The 27,234-nt window shown below is 42.2% G+C and overlaps 1 protein-coding gene across 1 annotated transcript in view; it reads right to left on the bottom strand.

The window, feature by feature from the left end:
- The window catches only part of LOC310998031 (rap1 GTPase-GDP dissociation stimulator 1), a gene marked incomplete at both ends in the record, with an annotated part of 42,737 nt that extends 22,212 nt beyond the window's left edge, over nt 1-20,525 (bottom strand). The window contains 3 exons of the mRNA XM_083987915.1: nt 11,995-12,029; nt 13,187-13,276; nt 20,374-20,525. Of these exons, the coding sequence (XP_083844041.1) occupies nt 11,995-12,029; nt 13,187-13,276; nt 20,374-20,525 (277 nt within the window). The remainder of the gene's footprint in view (nt 1-11,994; nt 12,030-13,186; nt 13,277-20,373) is intronic.
- Nucleotides 20,526-27,234: the final 6,709 nt, after the last annotated feature.

Raw genomic sequence — 27,234 nt, 5'->3', positions numbered from 1 at the left:
ATACTAATCACCTCTCTCCTGCTCTGTCTGCTGTGTCTTAAGGTCTTGCTCTTCCTCCTTTAGTAACAACGATACTGTGCTAGAAGTTTATAATAATAAGAAGAAGAAGAAGAAGAAGAAGAAGAAGAAGAAGAAGAAGAAGAAGAAGAAGAAGAAGAAGAAGAAGAAGAAGAAGAAGAAGAAATCTCAAAATGCTACAACAGCAACCGAAAGAAAAAAGTTAAAACAAGAGTAATGGTGAGGATCAGTGTATTGGAAGTACTCCTCCTCTTCCCTGCTGTACCCAAGAAACCAGACCAGCTCAGTAGACTGCAGCTGACCAGTGGAGGAAACACCATCATTCAGTCAGTCAGTGTTATTACAGTTTATACCACTGGCTCTGCTATGGCAGCCTATGATCAAACCAACAGTTCATACTGTATGTAGTATGCATCCAAAATCCTGAGTTGTAATGGAAAATGTTCTATAAATAAATAACGCTTCCTTGCTGCTGATATCTGCTGTAACACATTAGCTTGATGTATAGCTAAATGTTTGTGGACAGAGGGCAATAAAGAAAAAATACATCATACATCATGAAATCTGTGCAAGCTCTCTCAATCACGTTTGGAAAAAGCCTTGTCTTAGCAATATCTGTTGGCCAAGCAATTATACAACATTTATACATTCATACATGAAATATCAAACTCTTAAGGGCAGATTAGAATGAAATTGATCATCCAAACATGTGTGGAATCTGACTATGACCACGCTCAACTTAGGATGTGGGAAGCTGCCTCTGTCACAGCCCTGCAGTTAACTGTTGTCTGACCTCAACCATCATTTCATGTGTATGACATCAGCTGACCCTGACGTCACACTGTTTGCCTTGAGCGCTGAGCAGACACAGGAAGTAAAAATAACAACGCTGGCGAATGTTACATCTGTGATAGAGTTGAATAAACGGATCACAGTTACTTCAGCCTGATCGCCGTCATTCAAACTGAGACATCTTCAGGATTTGCTCCACTGCTGCCAGCTTGGACACAAACTTCAGGGAACAACGTACACAAACGCACGCACACACACACACACACACACACACACACACACACACACACACACACACACACACACACACACACACACACACACACACACACACACACACACACACACACACGCAGTACTATGCATTACACATACAGCAGATACACACAGTGAGGAGAGACCTGCCGATGGTAATCACCTCGGCTAATCCGTTGTAAGTCGAATGAAAATAGCCTGAGTGGAGGGGGCTATCAGGCTAAGACTGCCTGCAAGGTTGGGATCTAACCCCCATGTCCTTGTGTGTGTGTGTATATATGTGTGTATATATGTGTGTGTGAGAGAGAGAGAAAGAGAGAAAGAGGGAGGGAAAGACCATGCTCATGTGTCCATGTGTGTTTGACAAGAGAGCAGACGAGCAATTTACTAATCAGTCCCACAGAGTGCTGTGAGGGAGTCCCCGGGGTGCTTATTACAGCGCCTTCAACTACGCTGAATGGTTCCACATATCAAATCATCCAGACTAATGTACCTACAATAATAACCTACTGTATATATATATATATATATATATATATGCACTAGTTAAGACTCAATAGAAGGAACAAGTGCACAATCTAATCCAATACAGCAATCCAGCAACAAATCCCATGGCTGTGAAGCTTCTTATGGTTAGTGGTGCTTAGACTGTCAGGGAGCTGTTGATTCACCCCTGCCATCATTTTTAAATAAACGTGCGATAGCTCCAGCGGGGTTTCACGGCTCACATCGGCACTTAGCGAGATGAATAGCAGTCGGCGGCGGCGGCAGTAGGTTCTGGTGGTGTGTGCTCAGCTTGTAAAGGCGTGACAGCCAAAGGGCTACTGGATACTTTCAGTCTGGGGCTATAGGACCACTCTAACTGACCAGTGACACACATAGCTCCATGTTGCTGGGGTTGTCTGGGCTGGGAGTAAAGTGTGACACCAGGGAGTGGTGCACCTCCACGCCTTGCACCAAAAAATATGAAATTATTACAAATTGAATGCAACGTAAGGAACCAGGAGAGAGGAGCCCCTGTTTAACTAATTGGAAAAATGTATATTTTACAGGCAGTGTGTATGAGAGACTCATCTATCTATCTATCCTTCTATCCTTCTATCCATCTATCTATCTATCTATCTATCTATCTATCTATCTATCTATCTATCTATCTATCTATCTATCTATCTATCTATCTATCTATCTATCTATCTATCTATCTATCTATCTATCTATCTTTCTGACCATTGCCCTCATACACACATTGAAACACACATGTTCACATTCCCTGCTGTGTGATGTCTAACATCACACAGCCACACAGTGGATGTTGGATATGAAGCTACTCACCAGTGTCTGTCATGGCTGCTGGTCGGCAGGCTCTCTGCTGGCTGGCTCACTGCCTCTGCCTGCTACCACTGCCTCTGTGTTAGTGTGTCTGTTGGTGTGCGTGTGAGTGCGTGTATGTGTGTGTGTGTGTGTGTTGGGGTGTGTGGCTAGCAAAGGAGCTCCCCTCCCCTCTTGAGGTCAGGTGCACCCCAACTCTGTCTCTCACTCTGTCTGTTCCTCTGTACTCCTCACTCTCGCTTCCTCAATCCCATTATCCCCCTCTCTCTCTCTCTCTTTCTCTCTCTCTCTCTCCATCCTCCCTGCCCCCACTGCGCTTGCGCTCTCTCTCTCTGATCATTTGCTCTCTATTCCCCTAGTTCTTCCTCCCTCTCTCTCAATTCACAGATTCAAATAAGCTGTATATTTGTGCTGCACACAAGAACAATAAACAACAAATTAAAAAAACATATAAATATCTATTTTTCTTCCTTCAAGGGTTAACACAAGTCAGAGGAACACAAACAAATGAATACGATAAGAAAGATACTATCAGAGGGGGAAAAAATAATACAAAGAATAAATAAATGAAATTAAAAAAAGAAAAGAAAATCCACACATACTGCTCAAGAGATCACCTATAAATAATATTCCTTTTTCAAACATAGTTTTCATTAAAGCAGAAGTGAGTGATCCGGTCGTTTTCGCTAATGCTGCGTTCCAGGCAGGCTTTTGAAATCATGAATTACAGCTTCAAGTCACAACTTACGACTTTGTAGCGTTCCAGGCAACCCACTCGTGTTTTTCCGACCTGTTTTACCGGTGAAAGTCACTATAACGGCCACTCGTAACTTCCGACCCGTGAAATCGTACCAGTACGTCTTTTTGTACAGTCTATGTACCAGATCGAACTGGTACGACATCACAGGTCGGAAAAAAACGAGTTTCCTTGAACGCACCATAACAGTCCTCGTCCCTACGTCGCCACATTCACGGCGTCCCTTGGCTGCACACACAGCCCTGCATGCCGTTCTCTCTCCTCATTGGATAAATACTGTAGGATACGATAAATGTTTTCTCCTCGACTCAGAGCAGAGCAGAGTGACTGACAGACGCGTGTTTCAGACCAAACACTCTATGTAAGTGATTGCTGTCGGAAGATATAACTATTTAAGACTTATATTAACACAAATATATCACTCACTTCTGCTTTAAACATTAGGCTAATACTTTGAATTTCATCGGAAGAAATCTGGCTGATGATTTGGTTATTGAACCCTTATTGAAATCTTGACTTCCTTAACTGAGAAGTTTGATGGGGGGGGGGGGCAAACTGAGAACCAGCTAACTGAAGGTAGATAAGTGGCATCTTGTTCAGAGGCTAAAACAAAGCTAATACCTTTGCTGGCTAATTAGATAGTTATCAAGCTAAGCTAAAAAGCCGGGTAAAAAGCTGGTTGAGCAAAAAAAAAGTCAGCATGTGTCCTATAGGGAAGAGTGCAAAATCATTAACTTTGATAAAAGGCTAATTTACCTCTTTCTTTCCTTTGTTGCATTCCCACATTACTATCGGTATTAAAAGGTAATTCAGTCATGCATTTTATTATGTTGTTAGTCAAATAACATGATTATTCTGACAGGACTAATGCTTACAGAATTAATACATTTATCATATCACCGCTTGCCATTGTGTTTCTTGCCAGGCAGATGAACTAATGACAAGACTGGTAATCTAAGCAGCTATGACAAGGCTAACAGTTGCCTGCAGAGGTATGAACATAGCACACCACACTTTGCCATTAAAGGAACAGTATGTAAGAAATCAAAAGCAATAATGTTGATATAACATACTGATCTCACCAACAATAGTACAGCCAGAATATTTGCATACATTTTTTTTTTGCGGACTGCAAATCATGTTTATGTTTTGAATCCTACGTGTTGGCATGTGGCGCCACCCAGCTCTCTCTCCCAATCACAGCGTCGGTGGCATTTCAGCCTCTGGGTTGCCAGTTAAGCTTCCACTGAGCTGCAGCTACGGCTGGGAGATAAAACGAGATCGCGAAAAAAAAAAATGATTATGGTCATATTTCCTTGATATCACACGGTAGAAATTAGCGGCTTGTCTCTCTGCTGTTTGATACACCACTTGCTGTTGTGAGCATCTAGACCCCAGTTAGTTTGAGCAGCTAAAGCTAAAGGGAAGAATTACAAAGTGAAAGTTAGAAAAGAGGGAGGCCATGGAGCCGATGGGCGTGCCTATGTTCCCACAGCCCTATGTTCCCTCAGCCCTATGTTCCCTCTGGACTCTCTCTACCTATCTGGACTCTATCTATCTGGCCTGTCTAGCCTCTACCTGGTCTTTTTTACTAAACTTAACCAACTCTTTCTTCATTGCCTAAACCCAACCAATGGTGGGACCAAAGGGCTGTGGGAACATAGGGCCTAATTTTCAGTGACAACAAAAGTTAGAAATGTGGGAACATAGGGCTGAGGGAACATAGGGCTGTGGGAACATAGGAATGACCCCGTGATGGGAAACGTGTGGAGCGGATGAGTCTGTCCCGGTCAGGTCGCCTGTCTCCGGTCGTCATGTTTTATGATCCGACGTCAGAAAGTGGAGGAGAAACGGAGCGGCTCGCGTTGTTTATTCTGCGGTAAGACGTCTCATATATTGGCTCATCTACGGTGTGAAGAACATGCACTAAGGCTCCTGTACGTAGATGCGGGGTTACAGTGTGTGTGTGTCAGCGCTGCACACACAGACACACAGCACCGGAGCGGTTAAATGTAACAATAACTTGCAGATCACCCGAGTGACCTGAACTCCGCTAGTTACTGTGAGTCAGAGCAATAAAACAGTGAGGTTGTTGATGAATATGTAGCTTTTTACTCTGCTTTGAGACTTTGAGACTGACAGAGTATAGCGCCTCGCTGTCTGGCAACCTGGAGTGGGGGGTAGGGGAGGGGAAACAACATTGCTGTGTTTTGAATTTGACTGCAGCAACAATTTTGGCCACATTCTTACATACCGCTCCTTTAATACAATGTAGCCTAAAGACCAAATTTGCTTGAGAGAGAAAAGCCGATCAGTTTTCAGATCAGCTAAATCCCACCATCACATTGATTGTGTGGTGTCCTCTAGCTTTACCTCTATAGCCACTAAGCAACCAGCTACACATTGTTATTTTGGTTGCTTGCAAATGAAATTAAATCAGTAGAAACAACAACTTCTTCACTCACAGGGACCAGACCCTGAATTGTGCTCAATTTAAACTGATTAAATGTAAACATGGTGACTTATATGAACGGTTATCATGAAGAAGGAACTTATCTGAAGAGACCAAACTGTTCCTGCACCAGACTGTAAACATGTTTCTTTCTGCTGTAAAGATGGACACAAGTCGACTCACTGTTAGAGACTCAACCTAGTGGTCAGTGGAGGAACTGCAGTGTCTGGTGATTCTGAGGTTATCACTTGCTGACAGCAATGCTAGATCAGTATATAATTGAATGGAAGCCCATTAGCCATTATAGGTACTGAGATATGCACAGTAGCCTACAGTATGTCATGGACCATGCTGGGAGCCAATGCACTCCACTGCACTCTTCTAGATTTCTTGGTTGGAGGTGTTTGTTGTCACAGAAAGAGGAAAACAAATGGAGAATAAGATTTAAGTCCAATTTTCATCCACCAAGCTCCTCCTTCCTCAACTCCCTCTGTGTGCCGACGATGTTGGTCAGTGTTGGTCTGCTGGCCTGATGGATGTTGGTAATATCATCTGGCCTCTTCCTATTGTGACTAGAATGGCCACTAGAGGATGCTACCAACAGATTGAAACTGTGTCCTGTGACCACTGTGTCTTTATTACGTAACATTAAAATGCACCACTGCATGGGTTGCACGTCCAGCCTATGTGTTTTCTATAATATACAGTAGGCCTATTGTTTAAATATCACAGTTTAAATCAGGTATCATCAGCAGCTTCACCTAATGACTCTGAATCTCTCATCTCCTTCCTTCAGAAATCCTCCATCCCTCTCTCTCTCTCTCTCTCTCTCTCTCTCTCTCTCTCTCTCTCTCTCTCTCTCTCTCTCTCTGTCAGTCTCTGTCTCCCTCGGGTGCAGACTGCCGTCTCTCCCTTCTCTGTAATTCTCTCTAAATCTATTCAAAGCTCATCAGTTGATTATCAGGTACAAAGCAGGGAGTCGTGACACAAGCTCACACATCTTCCTGCTGAGGTTGTGACTGGAAAGTGTCACAATGTGTTAAAACAAACCAGGGAATGAACAGAGGTGGAAGGAAACAGTGGCAAACAGTTATTTATACGTGTGGGTAGAAGAGGGAGGCTGACCTGAGTGGCTCTTTGAAACAGATGTAACATTTTCTTATTTCTCACTGCAGCTGTCACAACAGTTTCATGGTTCATCAAAACTGTATTTCATGTTTGCACGAGAGACATCCAAAACATTTCATTTACATTTGAAAACCTAGTTTTTGTGTCAGTTATTTGACCAGTGCCTCCAGAATGAAAAGTTGTTTCAATATTATTTGAGCCAAACTCCAAACTGCTCAAAACGTGAAGATGCTTTTTCACTATAACGAATTACCTTGAGGATTATGATTTCTGCACAGCTTGTGAAAAAGCTAAATCTACAAAGAAAAACAAAATCCTACAACAATAAAAAAAAAAAAAAAAACATCACAAAAATAAGAATAACCTGACTACATACTGTAACTCTGAAGTTCACAATACATTTCATTTGAGATGCGCCAGGGGAGATGTTCCATGCATGTGCTTGTGCTCACATAGGGCCCAAGGGGTGCTTGAGCTGTATACAAAGTAGAGTATTAAAAAGGGCCATTTTTATGTGCTTTTTAATAAATAAATAAATTCCTGTTGTGCATAGGGATGTAAGAAAACACGTTAAAGCAGAAGTAAATAGTTATATCTTCCGACAGCAATCACTTACATAGAGTGTTTGGACCGAAACACGGGTCTGTCAGTCACTCTGCTCTGCTCTGAGCCGAGGAGAAAACTTTTCTCGTATCCTACAAGTTTTACCCAATGAGGAGAGAGAACGGCATGAAGGGCTGTGTGTGCAGCCAAGGGATGCGCGTGAATGTGGTGACGGAGGGACAAGGACCAATAGATCCATGACAAGGGCGGGGGCTGCTAACTCCGTCGGCTGACAAGAAGTTATGGTGCGTTCAAGGCAGCCCGTAACTCGTGTTTTTTCCGACCTGTGAAGTCGTAGCCTACCAGTTCGATCTGGTACAAGTTCACGGGGCGGAAGTTACGAGTGGCCGTTATAGTGATTTTCACAGGTAAAACAGGTCGGAAAAACACGAGTGGGTTGCCTGGAACGCTTCAAAGTCGTAAGTCGTGACTTGAAGCTGTAATTTACGGTTTCAAAAGCCTGCCTGGAACGCAGCATTACCCAAAACGACCGGATCGCTTACTTCTGCTTTAAAAAACACATGCATTTCCTTGTAAGCCTTGACAGCACTCTATCATTCAAATCTCACATCAATAACACCACTCCATCTACTTCCACCTACGACATATCAACCGACTCCGTCCCAACACCACAGTCTCGTCACCTCCCCTAAGCTGTGAGGAGTCTGACAGTTCCCCCGAGTTTCAAATCATCAGTTGCAATTTGTGCAAATGAATGTGAAATTCTACACTGTGTCACTGTTTTGAAAATTGGTTTTCTCATTCGAGAATTGAGCCAAAGCAACTGAGACAAAGTGTAAAAATTGTGAAACCAAGCTCCACCACCAAAAGTGAAGGCTGATGGCTTTTTAGAACGGCCTCAGAGACCCAGAGCTTCTAGCTGCTTCAGAACATGGTGCTGCAGCAATCAACCTGAGACTGTTTGATTAGTTAGGAGTTACTATTCAGGCATTTTAGGACTTGTTTCCTTTGTCCTAGTGTCTGGGGTTGTTTGATGTGTTTGATGCCTGAAATTGGGTCATTTTCATATTGTATTCTACTATATAAAATACATCAGTAAATAGCCATGTCCTGATTTCCGTAAGAGTTTACCTCTTTAGAAAAAAGCTGGTTGCCCATAAGTGTCTAAACAGATGTTGTTGGAGATATGAAACATGAAACATCATCACGGTGAAATAAAAACTGATCTGCTCACCAGATACAGTATGTGTTTTTATTCACACTCCTCTCTGAGCTTTTCCTCTTACCCAGTTAGAAACAGTTTGTAGGAGGGCAGAGCAACATTTAGTGATGGTGAGGGAGTGTGAAGTCATGTGACCACAGTGCAGTTGGTTTATAGCCAAAGACTAGTGTTTTTATGTATTATATTCAGGCTCCAAAAATCATTTGTCATTTATTAGTCGCTGGTCAGAAGGGTTGAGTATCATACTGTTGTGTTTATTTTTCTGAAATGATGCTTATTTTACTGAGGTAACCAGGGTGACTTCCAGGTGGGCCCTACAAACACTTGTCATGCCTGCTGCACTCTAGATCCATAGTGCTGCACATATTCACTCAAAGTGCAATATTCATAGCTGATAATAGCTTTCCCTTATTTCTTATCATATATTATTCTGTATTGTAATTTTATCGTGAAACTGTTGCAAATATTCTGTTTTCTCTTATATTTATGCAGGTAACAATGCCATGCAGCGCTGCATGGCATTGTTACCTGTTTTCTTATTTCTCTTTTTCTACTGATATATAACTGCTGCTAGCACTCTGGCCTCTCTTGTATTTATGCAGGTTGCTACAGTATCTGTTTTCTTATCGTTGTAACCGCTGCTACTATGTCTTTTTTACACTTACGCAGGTAGCTTCCTATTGTTGTTTTTTTGTATGGTATGTCTGACAGTCTTTAAAGGTGTACAGAAATGGCAGTTTGTTCTGTTTGTCGCGCCGAGTTGTCACGAGTTGCTGCACGAGTTTACCCGAGTAAGGAAAACGAATTTGATTGGTCGTTATTGAGCGGGCGGGATATTCAAAGCTTGGGGCAAGACTGAGCTCCGTGTGTGTGTGTCGTCTCAGACGTTTGATTGAAGGATGATGGATCCAATATCGGTGGCTGATGAATCGTGCGTAGGCTGACATATAATCCGTGTGCCTGCATTATCCAATGTGAAAAAAATACCACACTTTCATCCTGGATTTAATCAAAAATAGAATTTTGCACAAAGTTTGGCCTACATCGTCTGAGTTATTACACTAATTTTATGACCCACAGTGGGCTCAAATTCAATTTCCTTTTCTGTACAGCTTTAAATGTGAGGACTACAGATGGAAATTAGCTCTAAGCTAAATCTGGCACATTTACATGACGTCAAGTGCGCATCACTAATTGTCCATTAATGTACACTGTCCTTGTCAAATAAACAATAAATGAAAATGAAATGAAATGACAATACATTTAAAAAATCAGCACATAGACACATTTATGATTTTGTTGTGTTCTTGGTCCCAACACATCGTCACACGTCTTCTCTGGGGGGACCACTCAGGTCAGACTCACAGGACAGATGGACACGGCCGAAAGCTTCTTACTGCAGCCTATAGCTTATTTGGCTCATGTTAATTACATTGTAAAGAAGTAATCAGAGCCAATGGAGACTCTAATGCTTGATCAGCCATACTCACACTGGCCAGGTGAGCTTTGCTGGCAAATTTATAGATGATGGACAGCTGATGTTGGTTCTCTGTGTGGTACTGTTAAATTACACCTAGCTGTTACACTTTTGGTTCATTCTTTTTCTTCCATTGCCCTTCTGCCTCTTTCTGCACTTCCTCCTCTTTAAAAAAAAAGTCAGCTAGGATGATAAATGACAGAGATGCTAACTGAGAGCCACTGAATACACTAAAAAACTGAAAGTCAGTGGTGACTGAAAACAGCTGATATAGAGTAAGCTAAGAGAGAAAGAAGCTTGAAGCTGCTTTCTGCTGTTACCACTCTTTATACAGTAGGGGGAGTGCTTGCGCTCTTTATCTGTCTCACAGTAAGTCAGGACTGGTCCCACATGTGGCGGTCACCACCATGAAACCCCTCCCCACCCTGGATTACATCCAGTTTCATCATCTGGATATCTATATAATCACATGGCATGATGCAACCCTGCAGCTCCTTTTAAATTATGTCAGGTGAGATAACACACACACACACACACACACACACACACACTGGAGGGAGAAACATGATCCTAAAGATATTCCACAGTTTGGTATTTTGATTAGCTGCCCTGTGGATGGGGATGTGACAATTTAACAGGTCCTTCCTTTAATTAGTCACCATCTGTTTATATGCTGGTTGTAAATGCTAGAGCGTGATAGTCATGTGACTGAGAGCACCGAGAATATGAGGAAATGCAATTAGAGCTGCAGGTAATTTAATGAACCCTGACTTCAGTTCATTGGGTCACTTATAGATCTTTCAGACATCGTCAGGTCACAGATGCTGTCTGGCCAGAAAACTAATTACAGTCCTTTAACGATTTAAAACCAGCCTGTCAGCTCCACTGTAATTTAGCTGTATCAGTCAACTACTAATAGAATATTAACTACATTTGGGGAAAAGAGTTTGCAAACTTGGTTATTGTGAGTGAAAAGGGGGAGGACATCCCACAGACATTTATCATGTTTGATCCACCTTTAATGTGTTGTATTTGTGAAGCTTTCAATCAAATTGATCTGCCTTTAGACAGTCAGCCAATCAGAGGCAGGCAGGAAACAACACATACAAAGTGAGCTGAAATAGCAACAGTAAAGGAATCTGCGTTCATTCCTTTGGAGGCCAAAGCCAGCTCTAAATATTACTGTCGTCATATTTGCAATTTGATAAGTAGGTTAACTTTACTGGAGTTTTAGTAACCCATGTTCTAAAAGTATTATCTGCAGTGACTGAACATTTAGGTCAAATACAGTGTTGAGGTATTTTGACTCCTCTTCGGTTGGAATTAGAGTAGCTGTTACTGGTTAGCCTACATTAAGGATTGACATATAGTATCAAAAACATGCAATGTTGTAGCCTACATTTCGATAGATTTGAGTAGCCTATGTGAGCTTTACAAACTAGATGAGCAGCAAATAAAAAATGCCATAAAATGTAACCACAAGATCAAACTTAAAGGAACTGCACCTCTCAGCAGAGTCACACATGTTCTGGAAGAGTTCAGAGCCTAACAGATGTTTATGTAGCCTGGTATACCCATGCTGCCTTGCGCAGGAGTTTATTTGCTCTGCAAGTCAGCCTGGAAACCATGGACCCAATTTTTCTCTTAACGAGGGAGCCAATCACAGAACGGTTGTCGATCCAACATGGCGGCAGACGCTTTACCTTTCGATGCAGCGTTAGAAAGTGTTTTAAGTGTTTAGACCGCAAGTTTATTTTGAAAAAAGAGCAACGTTTAGCGAGCAAATTTCTGTCGCTCTACATAGGCTACATCATCGGGTATGATTGATACGATTGGCTATAAGCTACATACAGACACATTTGATAGACATTCGTAGCGCCCAATAAACAGCTCTGGGCTTTCATAAACCACACCTCAAATACAAAAAAATGTGTTGTTCCCAGACCGAATCTCAATCTACAAGCCGCAGCTCCAGTGTTGACAGCGGACTGGAAACTCACCTGCAGACGAACCTGACAAACCCTCTGCATCACGCCTGCACCGGAAACGTCACAGTGCCGGCTGACCGTTAGTTAGCATTAGCATTAGCATGATGCCATCACGATCTGGCGCCCCCAAGCGCTGTTGGCGCAGAGATCATTTCATGCCGACGTTGCCAACGTAGCCAGATGTAAATATATTGGACCCATCAACATTTCTAAAACAATCATAGCCTAGGCTACTATTAAAAACAAATCTGCAAAATTCATAGGCCTACTCTTCTTCTGCACCCCTCTAGACGTTCTGTGGATGTAGGGCCCTATTATTTTTGAAAAATGAATCGTTTTGATTAAAAAGTTGTAGTTATAACCTTTAAGGTTCGGCTCTTAACTGAATTGTAACCCACCTTTACCCACCATACAGTAGCCTATGTTGTACATAATGTGAGACATACAAATGAAACACCACAGAAACACTGTGTGTGTGCTCCATGTTGCTGACACTGTTGCTCTGTACACTCAGGTAGAGAAGCTGGAATGAGCTAAGTGACAACAGCTGGTGCAAGACTGCTGTTTGTTTTAGTGCAATGTGTTCAGTCTTCTTTGTCTTATTGTTTTCACTGTGACTCACTGTGAGTAAAATTGTTTTAGTTGAGTTTTGTTGTTTGCACAACTGCAGAGACGGTGACATGGTTTGTGGTGGCACATGCAGCTCTTTGTGTGGTGTGGTTGTGGTAGGATACATCTGGCTCCTCTTCTCTTCTCTTTGTACCTTAATCAGCTCCTTTTGACTCAATAATCCCATTTCCATGTTTTCCCATATTCCATGTAAACTGTTTTCTTGTACACAACATCTATTGCACATCTGCCCGTCCTGGGTGGTGGATCCCTTCTCAGTTGCTCACCTTTAAATTTCTCCGTGGTTTTATTTTTCTTGGGAGTTTTTCCTCAGTCGATGTAAGGGGTCTAAGGGCAGAGGATGTTGTTATGGTGCCGTGTAAAGTCCTTTTCCTCTACAGACCATGAAGGTGCACAGCAAAATGTGAAGCAGTGGGCCTGGTGATGGATATGTTTGATGACAGGTGGTCACCTACCATCAGTGATCCTCTGTGGATCATGAACATGTGATTAATCCAGTGTCACAGCAGCACACTGTTCCAGATCCATTTGATGTCCTACCTGAGACCTGAGTCCAGAACCCTCACAGACTTACCTGATGTCACCCGGCGGCATAGATATATACACGTAGATGCTGCCTCTGACGCTGCTGCCCATTGGAACGGAACGTCGCCGCCGCCGCCATCTTGAGGGGGTGGAAGTATGCGTTTTGTTATGTTTTGTTTCACCTTGTACTGCCGTTCGTGACATGCATGACGTCATCTGCGTTTTTACCATAGATACAAGGAACTCTCTCCCAAGATGGCGGCCGCGACGACGTGCCTGACAAGCCCGAATGTGGCATCTATTGCTGCGTTCAAGACAACTCGGAAGTCGGAAAAAAACGAGCTCCAAGTTGTAAAAAATTAATTGAACGGCGTCGAACTCGGAAATTACAGGTCAGAAACTCGGGTATCGTATCAGAGCTCCGACTTTCCGACTTGACGTCACGACAACATCAAAACATGGCAGCCCTCGTCTTAAACGGTTAGAATTTAGACATTTTGGGCCCTAGTTTCTTAGACCGAGCGATGTCTAACCTCAGGGCAGCTTCACCACGCCAACGGGGTGTGGACCAGGTCCTTTTCGCAAGATTGGTGGGCCGCGCAGTCAGACTTAGACCAGCGCAAGCCCTCCCCTCGTCCCTCCCACCGGCGCAAACGGCGAAGAGGGAGGAGACAGGGCGGCAGGGAGACAGGAGGAGGAGAGAAAGGCGTGGAGTGGGTTTGACACAGCCGAGTCAGATCTTCACCAATCAAATGAGCTCCTCTCCTCACCTTTAACTGCGCGGAGGGCGATGCGCGCTGCAAGTTTGTCATTTTATACTTGGACATGGACGGAGGAGACAGCGACGCCAGAGGCCGAACCTCTCCCCGGAGGAAACAGTTTTGGTCCGGAGGTCCGAGCTCAGAGTGACCAATAATGAGTTTACTAATAATAATACAAATATCCTTAATCAGGTTTGATCTGATACACTGAGAACCCCTGCCCAATATAAGAAACAACAACTAATAAACTAATAAAGAAACTCACATTTATTCAAACCCTGTGTAAGCAAGATGAGAGGTGTAATCACAACATAAACAAACACCATGCGTAACGGATGAAATCAGCGTAAAGGACGCTCTCTCTCTCTCTCTCTCTCTCTCTCTCTGTCCGTCTCTTTTTTTCTCTTTTTTTTCTGTGATGGAGATGCTGAGTATACTATAGTAGGCTATATACTGACTATCTGATACCGAGGCTGTGGTGGACTAAGAGAGATGAAGATTTGTGTTTTGTTTTTCATTACGGCTGCCTGCTGCGGTCGCTCGCGCTAATGAATTAATAAGTAAATAAATAAATAAATAAAGCGATCATCACAAGGGCAGAGTGGTATCTCAACACGGCAGAGACATGCAGTCATCCACCCTCAGTCCTGCTTTTGGGACATCCACAGCTGCTTTTCAGTGCCAGTTCGTCCCTGCTGTGTTAATTCAGGTGGAGTTTCCATTACGCACCGACAGCCTTTGATCTCTGCTTTGATCTGACGTCAGATGTGACGGGACAATCTATATAGATATAAATTCATGTGTTGATTCCATTAGTTGCATTAAATAGTGGTTATTGTGGATATTTATTGCATTGAAATGTGTCTGGAACTGTGGAAATCTGCCTGTGAGGTCTTGGTGACGTGTGTGCACTGCAGGTCAGTCAGTCAAACTTCCACTGCACCTGCTGCGCTCCGCCCTGCGCTGAGAGTAGACCTGGTTGGAGGTGGCGAGCTTTCAGCGCAACCTCGGCGAGACATTTTCGCACAAAACTTCCACTGCACCAAGCTGAATCTGTGACGCCTCCCCCTGCTGCGCGGCCACGCCTATCTCAGCGCAGCGCGATCTACAAATCTCCCAATCTGACTTTGCGCTAGGCTGCGCTGGTCGAAACTTGCATTAGACCGGCTGCGCTACCTTGCGCCACCTGCGCTGCGCCAGGAAACTAGGGCCCTTTAAGTTATTTGTTGAGGCTTGAATGCATATTTTTGTGTATTATTGCAGTAGCCTATATGAAATATGTTTATATTAAGCTATGATTGTTGTATGGTGTGAAATTGTGGTTCTTCGTATGTGACGGAAATAACGTTTAACTGTTATCAAAGCTATAACATTCTATGTGCACTCTTCTGCAGCATCTCTTCTCCTCCAAAATAAACATCATTTACTGCTGCATTTATTTTTCGTATTCAGCTATGAGCCACAATATGCCAAACTTCCTTCAGGTATCCATGTTTTTTTTCTCCCGAGTTCCTGCAATGATGTCGGAAGTTGGAAATTTTCGAGTTGGGATTTCCGACCTCCGAGTTGTTATGAACGCAGCATATGACCCGGCAGTAAGTGACTGAGAATCTGGAATGGGATGTTACTTAGCAAAACCCTTTGTGCACTGTTGTAAGCAAACAAATAATGTTGGATGAGATCTGATGAAAGGAGATTATGGATTCATCATGTTGTCATGGGACAAATAACTGCAGACAGCTGGAAAGCCAGAACAGATACTTTCTTCCTCATGGACTTCCTGTGAACCAGGTGGACACTGTGATTGGGCCAAACTCCCTGAACAGGCACAGGTACCACACTTGGCAAATTCACTGTCACTACACAATTCTGGACAGCAACCACTGTAGATATAGTTTGTCAAGAAATAGCTCCAGCACATCATTTCCAACAAACCCCAATCTGTTGCTGCCACATTCCCATTTGTTCAGATGAATTAACCAGATGAGATATTAATGAATGAGCTGCTGGTGGTGCGGGTTCACAAAGAGCCGTGCTTGCAGTTTTCTGCTGCTCCAGACTCCGGCTAAGCTAACATAACCTGACTCTGCACTTAAAAATAACACTGGTCTTCTCATCTACCTCTTAGAAAGAAAACTAATGGGGACATTATTTTACAAGGGAGTGTTTTCCTTCTGTGCCAAAGAAAAGCTATTGGAAAAACCACCACTGTGAGTGTAAGGACTCTTCTAAACAGGTAGCACAAGTCATTGGCATTCAGACAGCCTCCTCTTTGTCACAAAGGAGCATAACTCATTCTAATCTGCATTATTAGAGCGGCGTTGACGCTCTGAATGGGACACGGAGGCAGATGTTGGGGGAAATTCTATGATTTCATGCGCGATCACTGCACCTGTCTGAGGAGCGAGTGTTTCTTCATGGCTGCTTAAATCTGCATATGAATGAGGACAGTGACTGTTGTTGCCCCTGTGGAAAGGCAGCAGTGATGCAGCAGTTGTTAGGAGGTGGAGGGGGGGGGGGGGGGGATTTCTCAGAGGAAAACTGTGGTATTCTCCAGACAGACGCGTGCTTCATTAGCTAATGGTCTTCTCAGGATAATCAATTCAGTCTGTCAGACAGCCACAGACCGTCTGATGCTTTCCCACCACTCTGTCCTTCACCTCCCTTTGGCTTCAACTCACTTCCCTAAAAGTGCCAAACCTTTCTTTCTTTCTTTCATTCTGTCTTTCATTCATTTTCATTTCATTCAGTTCCCTGCAAAAATAGGATACTGCATTTCTATCAAGTGTGATAGCTGTCATGCTTAAAGGGATACTTCACCCAAAATCAATAATTCACCAATTTTCTACTCACCGTCATACAGATTTTCATAATGGTGGCTGATAGTGCTCACTTATGAATCGTCCAAAACACACACTATGAAACATCCAGATACCTCCATACTGCTCGTCTGTACTGACCCAAGTGTCCTGAAGCCGCCACATGAAAAAGTTGTTCTGAAAAAATTAATGTGATCTCTGTTTTTATCCTTGTTGTAGCAGTAGCTCCCAGTGGCTCTGTTGATATTGGTGAGGATGTGCGAGATTTGCTGCCAGATGTTGGTTCGTCGTTGTAAACTATTGAATGTAAACATGGAAGAACATCTCGCAGCGAATCTTGTGCATCTCGCGCAGCCACTGGGAGCTACTACTACAACAACTTACATGAAACCCCTAATTCAAAGTCTCCCGGAGTCTCACGCGAGACCCAAGTTGACGCGCTCAGTGTGTTTACGTGCAGTCGGAAGCTCCCGTTTGTGTCATAAACACAGGAATATCAACTCTTGACTTTCTTGAAGTGTAGCCTACATCTTTTTCCACAGACAGCGTCAGGTGGCTACTCAAACATGCGCCAAGAAGTTTTTTTACTTGAAGCAAGTCAAGAGTTGATATTCCTGTGTTTATGACACAAACGGGAGCTTCTGACTGCACGTAAACACACCGAGCGCGCCAACTTGGGTCTCGCGCGAGACTCCGGGAGACTTTGAATTAGATCTAGTTTTACAAACATGTCGGCTTGCTTGAAGTAAATAAACTTCTGGGTGCATGTTTGAGTCGCCATCTGATGCTGTCTGTGGAAAAAAAAAATGCGGCTTTGAGGGATGTAAACAGCCTAAGCAGCAGAACTTAAATCCGCTCCCATTCATCGCTGCCGTGGCGATGCGGGGACAGACACAACTACCGCAAAACAGGAGCAATTAAACTGAAAATCCTAAAGGGATAGTTCACCCAAATTTGAAATTTCACTCATTATCTACTCGCCCTCATGTGGACTAAGGGCTGGGAGAAGTTTCAGAGTCCTCCGTGGCTTCTCTGAGTTACAGGGGGTCTCGGCGTAGCAGTGCATGTCCATATAACGGTTGCAAATGGATACCAACTGTCTTCGTAACAAAAAGACACACCAAAAAACATCCAAATACCTCCATGCTGCTCGTATGTAATGTCCCTCTTGTATTGAAGCCCCGAAATGCGAAATTGTCCCGAAAAAAATTCAATAAGTCTATATTTCAAGCTTGTTTTGTAGCGGAAGCTTCTCGAAGCTCCTCGTCCCGGTTCGTCAAATTTGGACAAATTGGGAAGAGGACAGACCCTGGTTCGTCCAAATTTGACGAACCGGGAAGAGGAGCTTCCGCTACAAACAAGCTTGAAATATAGACTTATTTAATTTTTTTCAGGACAATTTCGCATTTCGGGGCTTCAATACAAGACGGACATTACATACGAGCAGCATGGAGGTATTTGGATGTTTTTTGGTGTGTCTTTTTGTTACGAAGACAGTTGGTATCCATTTGCAACCGTTATATGGACATGCACTGCTACACCGAGACCCCCTGTAACTCAGAGAAGCCACGGAGGACTCTGAAACTTCTCCCAGCCCTTAGTCGACATGAGGGTGAGTAGATAATGAGTGAAATTTCAATTTTGGGTGAACTATCACTTTAAAGGTGTACAGAAAAGAAAACTGAATTTGAGCCCACTCTGGATCATAAAATTAATGTGATAACTCATCTATCAGACGTTGTAGGCCAAACTTTGTGCGAAATTCTATTTTTGAGTAAATCCGGGATGAAAGTGTGTATTTTTTTTTTCGCATTGGATAATGCAGGCGCACGGATTATACGTCAGCCTGTACACGATTCATCAGATATCTGATATTGGATCCGTAATCCGTCATTCAAACGTCTGAGACACGCACACACACACGGAGCTCGGTCTCGCCCCAAGCTTTGAATATCCCGCCCGCTCGATAACGACCAATCAAATTCGTTTTCCTTACTCGGGTAAACTCGTGTTGCAGCTCGTGACAACTCGGCGCGACGGGCGCGACAAACAAGGACGAACGGCCATTTCTGTACACCTTTAAGATTCCTTCTTTTAGACCTAAAATGTTAGGAAAATACAGCCCTGAGTTTAATTTGCCCGGGATTGTCCTTTAAGGCTTAACGTTCTGCAACTAGAGTGTAGGTTACTGCTTTGAGTGTAGGACAGGTTAGCATATGCCTAAATCTCAGGTTTACACTTGTCTTTCGACTTTGCCCACTTTTGGATTAGCAAGGAATTCAGGTACATGGGGTAGGCATACTGGCAGGATGGAGCCATGGCAACAGCCCACCATAAGCTTTAAAAACAATGCAGGCAGGTAGGTAGCTAGGTATTTCATTTATCTCCTATAGGGAAATTCACTTATGCTGACATACTGACATGTTATCAGCATAGTTAACACAGTACTGCATTGCAGCCTGTAGCAGACATGAGGAGCAGGGTACAGAGGTTTGGTCAGCTTCTAGACTCATAGTGTGTATTCTCTATTGCTCAAGTGACATAACTTGAAGACTTTCAGCAGACCTCTATTAGTTCCCTTTGGAAACATCAATGCCTTTGCTCTACTGTTTTCACATATACAGGAAAACTAGTCCCACCCAACACTTCCCGTCTAGGTGTCAGACCTCAGTTCAGGTAAGGGGCTGTCCATTGCGTGCCCTGTTAATTAAATTTAATCAGGAAATCACAATAATATTAGCCTAAATCTAGACGCACCCTAGCGGCAGCAAATCTCTTTGCTCCGTAGGTGGGTCTAGAAACGAGCCATAGGAACTTTTTGAATCTCGAACACCGTTTGTGTTCACCAATCACAGCGCTCTATCTGTTTAGAGAGTCGTTGGGCGGGCTTAATGCCATGACAACATACATTTTAATTGGCTTGTCAGGCTAATGTCACCCTGCTCTTTGCTCTGATTGGTCGTAGCGCTACCCTATTGGTGCAGAGGTAGTTTGAAAGACAGCCTTCATCCCGCCCCCTGGATTGAGCCGAGGTCTACTGGTCGTTGCCAGACTAGACATGTTAATGATATAGTCTGGCTTGTCAGGCAGGCTACAATAATATTATATTGGAGTTTAAATTTTCAAAGGTTTTCCATTCATTTGGATTCAGAGGTCCATACATTAATATTTCTTAGAGTTTTTACAACAAGTGTTGTTTGTGTTGCATTAGTGCTAGTAGTACAGCTGGCAGCTGTCTGAGTATAGTGGTGTGTTAGTGTCGGCTGAGCTCTTAGCACCCTGCTCATCACTGCTCATCATCTGCTGTCACCTTAACACACACTTTACACGCTCCTCCATTCATTCTCTATGTTACTAACAGCTGTGGTTGTGGACCTGCACTCGGCGGGGGGGGGGGCAGGGCGAGGTGAAGACCCTCCGGCCTCCGACTCACACACACACACACACACACACACACACACACACACACAACTTCTATACTTTCCCTTTTTGCACTATACCAGCTGTTGCTTTCCCCAGACCCCATGCCCCCCATTAATTATTCAGTTCTTAAAGACAGACAGAACACACACACACACACACACTGGGAGTTTGTATGGTCAGCCAACATGAGCCTGTCATATTTCATATTATTTACATGTTATCCGTTCTCTTACCGTGAGACTCCAGACTCTGCTTCCAGAACCTTCTCCATGATCTTGATCTCCATGGACGACTGGACAACGCTGCCCCCACTCTCCTTCAGAAACAGACCCTGGACCTGCTGTATGTTAATGTTAAAGACGGCTGGAGACTCAACCTCACACATTACTTTTCACACATTTGCATTTGAACACTTGCTGTCAATATATCATAACTATTTTATGATATAATTCACTTTTTTACTTGTTCATCAGTTCATGTTCACATCTGACCAGGCTGGTCAGATGTGAACATGAACTGATGAAGCCTCTTGGATGAGAGGTGACACGTCTTCCTAGACAAATAACCAAGTCCAGTTGCGTTCGATTTAAATTTCCTTGAGATAAAGGATCAGTGAAGTTTTTCCTGAGTTAACAAACAGATATGTTACATTGTGAATATAATTTTGAAATGTTCAAATATTTATATATATATATATATATTTATATATATATTTTGTTCCCGCAGTTAGGAATAGCTGTAAATATTAACAGAAAGGGGGATAATGAGATGGAACAGTTGCTTTTTGTTTTCTGACTGTGGGACATAGAGCTTCTCTGGGATCTTTGTCTGCAGTAGCTGGGATCTGTCTCAATAGGAGTCAGCCAGAGCTAACAAAGTATAGTGACCCAGCATGGCCTTCCACAGGCTGAATAGGTTAAGTGTGCAGATCTTCAGAGGGCTTTCAGGGGTGAGTCAGGCTCTGCATCACTGAAGGCAAACTAATCGGAAGGGGTCAGAGGTCATGGTACAGCTGGAGACGCAGAAACACAAACAAGGCAGAGCTGACATACTGAAAGGCGTTCCTCGCTCTCCAAACACAGTGGTAAACTGATCCAGAGGCTTCCTGGCTGAGTGAAATGATCTGAGGAATCTGAGCAGTGGCCATGATCACAGCTGGTTGAATTCTCTGCATGATAATGAAAGGAACTGTCATATCTCCACTGGGCCTTCCTTTATGAAGGGGAAGGATAAATGTCATCCCTTGCTGTAGTCCACAGATTGACTGTAAATAAAAGCTAAACTTGTGATATCATTGATCATCATTATATGAAGAGTTCATTTGCAAAAGCAGATAAGTGCCATTTTGAAAAAATGAGCTGAGGCTTTGTAATTATTCTTTGCATAGTGTTGTTTTCAATCAAACTTTATTTTTTTGAGATATGTCTGTTTTTTTACATCTCAAAGTCACTCAACTTTGGTTTGACTGATATCACCTTATGTAAATAAAAAATAAAAAATGAAGATTCTAGAATTTTTTTAAAACGGAGTTATCTGCTGCTATTGCAAATGAACTCTTCATATGTAAACAGCCTAAACAGCCTAACATCCATCCGCTCCCATTATACGCTGCTGTGGCGATGCAGGGACAGACAGAACTACTGCAGAACAGGAGCAATTAAAAATAAAATCTTCAGATTCATTCTCTTAGACCTAAAATATTAGGAAACTATAGCCCCAGGTTGAATTTGCCTGGAACTGTCCTTTAACACAGACTCTGACCCACGATCTTCAGACACACACAGGTAGCGATGTTTAAAGGGATAGTTCACCCAAAATTCATATTTCACTCATTATCTACTCACCCTCATGTCAACTAAGAGCTGTGAGAAGTTTCAGAGTCCTCCGTTCCTTCTCTGAGTTACGGGGGGGTCCGTGCAGCAGTATTTGTCCATTACAGGGCCGGCCCCTGGCATAAACACTCTATGCGGTTGTTTAGGGCCTCAGCCGACAGGTGGGGCCACATGATCAGAAGGTACTGGGGTTCAATTCAAGTCATTTTAACACTGCGGTCGGCGCGCGCGTTTACGCGACGGTCTTGATATGTTTTTGTTTATATTTCGGTCATTTTACGCCGTAGAAACGCGGTTTAACTGCTCCCGTGACCGAGGGACGGCTCTCCTCTTTCAAATACACCCGCCCTCGACAACCTATGTTATTCACAGCCAGGGTTTGAGAGCCAACTAACAGAGCATAGTGCACGCATCGTCCCCTCTCACTGTGCGTAATTGGTTGAATCCGTTGTCCGTCAACTTGAGCATACGTGATTGGTTGAATCGCCTGTCAGTCAACTTCGGCCAACCAATTGGCACTCTGGGATCACTAAGGTCCTTCCTATCACAGTTTTAGCTCCATGGTTTACCTACAGCGGCTGGCATGGAGAGAGACGGCAGAGGAGACCGAACCTGTCAATTAAAACAACGGTGAAGCTTCAAACCCGCAGAATCGTTAGGAGAGAGAGAGAAGCGGTGATGACGGTGCTTCAGATGCTGAAAGTTTTGACTCATCTGATGAGCAGGATTATTTAAAAAATATGTATATATGAGAAAGTTCAGACCTAAACTCAGCTCCAGCTCTGTATATACAGACCTGTTGAGCTCTTACACTTTTTTTTTTTTTTTTACCTTTCACACAGCACAGACACAGTGACAACACACATTATATGAACAATGTAAATTGTGTGTTTTCCAATTATTTATTTCATTGCACAACAATTCCATTTGTTTTAATTTCTCATTTAAAAAATCTGATGAAGCTTTGAAGTCAATATTCAGCTTCTTTTATCTCACATTTAAGACATTTGGTGAAAATAGAATGCCAGAATGACAACATTTATACTCAAAAGGCGATTTTACAAAATTTCATTTTAGACTTGTTTTCTACACTTATCTATTACTGTATTCATATCCTATTTCAAGCACCAAAAGAGTTTGTTCTCATGACTGAAGGAGTGTTTTCACAAGGGATTTGAAATTTTTCAGAAAATTTGGCCTAAATTATTTCTTTATACAGTGGTCTAGGACAAATTGGCCTCAGTGTACTTAGAGCGGAAGATTAGACATAAAACACTTGAGTATTGTTACATCTGTCTATCAAACATGTCTGTATTCAGTTTTAAGCAGTGTATGTGATTTGGTGTTTGCGCTTAGAGTGGGCCACAAACAAAAATCTTGTTTAGGGCCACCAAAATGCTAGGGCCGGCCCTGTGTCCATATAATGGTTGTGAATGGATACCAACTTTCTTCGTCCAAAAAGACACACCAAAAAACATCCAAATACCTCCATACTGCTCGTCTGTAATGTCCCTCTTGTATTGAAGCCCCGACATGAGAAATTGTTCCGAAAAAAATTAAATAAGTCTATATTTTAAGCTTGTTTGTAGCGGAAGCTCCCAGTGTCTCAGTTCACTGCTCTTCCTGTATCAGTGCAAATCCGGCGGAACAATTTCTCATGTCGGGGCTTCAAGAGGGACATCACAGACGAGCAGTATGGAGGTATTTGGATGTTTTTTGGTGTGTCTTTTTGGACGAAGAAAGTTGGTATCCATTGACAACCATTATATGGACAAATACTGCTGCGCGGACCCCCCCGTAACTCAGAGAAGGGACGGAGGACTCTGAAACTTCTCACAGCTCTTAGTCGACTTGAGGGTGAGTAGATAATGAGTGAAATTTGAATTTTGGGTGAACTATCCCTTTAAGTCTCACCTCAAGTTGTCTGCTGCTGCCTCTGGTTTACAGAAAGTGAAAGTAGAAAACTGCAGCAGTGTACAGTAGTACTTAAAAACGTCGTCATCACTTCAGATAGGCCTACATCAAGTATTTTTTGAGTATAAGGTATTTTGATAAAAAAAATCATATCAAATTTTAATAGACAAGTCTATTGTTTTGATTTTACAATGAATAAATGATATATTTTACATAGGCCTACACATATGAAGATGGGTAACATATAGTAGGCTATATGGTCTGTCTTGTTATAGGGGCACATTTATTTCATTTCGGTTAGAGTCTCCTCCTCTTTTCCTAAAATGTAACACATTTACAGATATTCTAACTGTCTGACTTTTAACTTTTATCTGAGAGCATTTTTACTGGCTGTTCTTTGTATCTATTGCAGGACCTGCTTCGTTCTTGGTCCATTTTTAATATGTTACTTCTGGGTTAAATATTTCAGAAGCACCATATCAGTCCATTATTATGCAGATGGCTCTAGCAACACAGTTAGGCCAAATTTAGAGGTGTTTAATACTGACTCAGGTTCTCTGCCCTCCTGCACCGCACCTCTTTTTGACTAGGTGACCATGCCTCTTGCATAGCTGCATCATGTATTTCAAATATTAAATGACTGACAGACAGGTGGATTCATGATGTACATGTAAATATTTGGACATATGCAAATGATGATTGTATACATACATGCTCATGGATAACTATAGGAATACATGTGTAAATAATTAAATGTATAAATGCTGTAAATACATTTTTAGTAAATTAAGTCAAATATATTTTTGAACTTTATTTTATTGACTATTTAATGGACTCGTCAGCTGTAATTAATGAAGCAAATAAGTTTATATCGTTTGGGCCTTAAACTTACTTGGCATCACTCTATTGTAATAGGTTTGAAGACTCGAATAAAACGCTGGAAAGGGATGGATCTGAAGCAGGGTTGTCTTTTATTCGTTCTCAGACAAAGTAGATACAAGTTAACGCCCCGAGTCACTCCACAAGATACAAAGTATCGGAAAAAGACACAGCGTCGGCAGACGGGTGGACGTGACCGATTTTCACATCATCTGAGTGTGGCTTATATACTGGTGTGTGTGTGTTTCAGGTACTTTCCCATGGCTCGACCTTATCTTCAGCTAAATCCGTGATTTTTGCTAACATCCTTTCCAAATGAAGCCCTTCTCCCAATGCATTCGGAGAGGCTTCCCATACACATACATGGGATTTTGCAATCCCGTTTAGCATGGTTAGCCTTGCCACGTTAGCATTAGCATAACAACTTTCAGCAAAACACCAGATGGTAGGGTCATACATAGTTCACTCTTGTCTCATGACTTTGCACTTTTGACTTTCACTCCAAAAGGGCATGGTATGATTTTTGTAAGCCAATCGGTGAAGGTAAAGCCATGGTGGGGTGATTTTAGGCCCATCAGTGATGATAAAGCTATGGTGGAGTGAAACAGCATAAAACACAAGAAATAAGTATATTCTAACTATTTAAATCAACACATAGTAACATTAAATGATGATTATTAATGACATGATAACACAATTCACATTCAGTCTTTAAAGGTGGCATAACTTTCTTTTCATTGGTCTTGTTGTTGTCAGGCTTATCTGTCATTTCTCATAAAAAATGCCACCACATTCCCTCCTTTGTGACTGGATAAGTCACATCAAATAATACATGATTGACCAGAGTTGATTCAGACATGTCAGTCTAAGTGTAGACATAGATTCTTCCCTAAATCAGTAAAATGTAACCATTGCTACTCCAGCTACATATAATCACACAGGTAATACTAAAAGTGCACACTAAAAATTGAAACATAAGTGTGAAATTCTAACACGTCAAACATGCAAAAAATACAAGACTCATCAAAACATGATGCATGATGTCAATTCCATGTTTCTCCTCAGGGCTCTCAAAACTTAGTTACAAGATTATAATCCTTTAATAAAAGCAAGCGAAATATAGTAGTTGAAATCTGTATAGAAAAGTATAGAAAAAATAAAAGCACGAGCAACATTACAAAACACGTCTCTAAACATGCCTTGCATTCAATTTTGAGAATATCAACCCTCACTGAAGAACTCTATTGCTTCTTTGGAGCCTGTCGGCCCTCCTTTTTGGTGATGTTAATTTGCTTCTTGATTCTCACTCTCTCCAAGGTTTGCCTTCTCGCAAGCAGTCATCTTCTGAGTTGTAAATTCAGCGACTTCCTCATGAATTGATAGAGTTGATGGGCGTGGCCCTTCAGATCCCACACTGCTGTTGTTATCAAACAGTGTGGATGATGTTTCTCCGTAGGCTGCTTCATCCAGTAACCTTTTTCCGTGCATATTTTGGTCCAGCGTTCCCCTGGCATAGGTGGTTCTCCTCGGCATGGGAGATTGAAGGTCTCGCTTGATCCCAGCCAGTTGAAGACTCCGGTTGGTCATATGCGGGTGGACCCTCATTGTACACGCATCCGTCCAATGGTAGTTGGTTTGGCCACTCTGATGCATTTGATGGACTGCATCGCACTGGATACTCGATCAGCCACGTCAATCTATATGGATGACACAAAAAGATTGCTTAAGACATCACTCCACCTTCTAGGATTATGTGCATAATCCTCCTTCTTGTACGACATACTTTTTTCCTTCTTATAGAGTCTGATCTTTCTTTATATTCGTCAATATCTTTTAAATGCTTCTGTTCCATGTTTAGACACAACTTTGTGAGTGCTAAATATTGGTGCTTCTTTATAGCGTATTAATATTATTTCTACTTTACCTCTAGTGAACAAAGTCATGCAACGTTTTTCTCTAGGTTCACAAGATTATATATATATGTCATATAACAAGCCGATTATAATGTACAGTAAAGTCTTAATTTATTTTATGAATGTTAGTACTCCAATTTTCACATCCATATCTTTCAGGTAAATTTCATACGGCTGTGACATGAAAGGATAGCCTTCAAAATGTACTGATCTATGACTATACTGTATGAGGATTTTTATTCGTTTGTTTACTAGAATCGGTCCTATAGGGGCAATTGATTCAAGATGAGCTACAAATTGTATTATGACTCTTTTCTGATTTTGTTTTATTTATTCATCTGGTTCGTTTCATATTTATACATTTTGCAGATTCACTTCCATGTCTTCATAATCTTGATTAACAATTCTTATTAGAAATTTTCTTGTAATTACCTTAGTTGTCTTATTTACCATAATTTTAACTATTGGAAGTGCACAACACAATACAATGGCAGTTATCAATCATCAAGATTCCATTTATTATTCCTGATATCTGCAAGATCTTTTTCAGGACAAT

The sequence above is a fragment of the Trachurus trachurus genome, assembly GCF_905171665.1.
Source record: "Trachurus trachurus genome assembly, chromosome: 15".
Classification (NCBI taxonomy): domain Eukaryota; kingdom Metazoa; phylum Chordata; class Actinopteri; order Carangiformes; family Carangidae; genus Trachurus; species Trachurus trachurus.
Note: the sequence above shows the minus strand (reverse complement) of the source record. Positions and strands in the feature narration are given on the sequence as shown.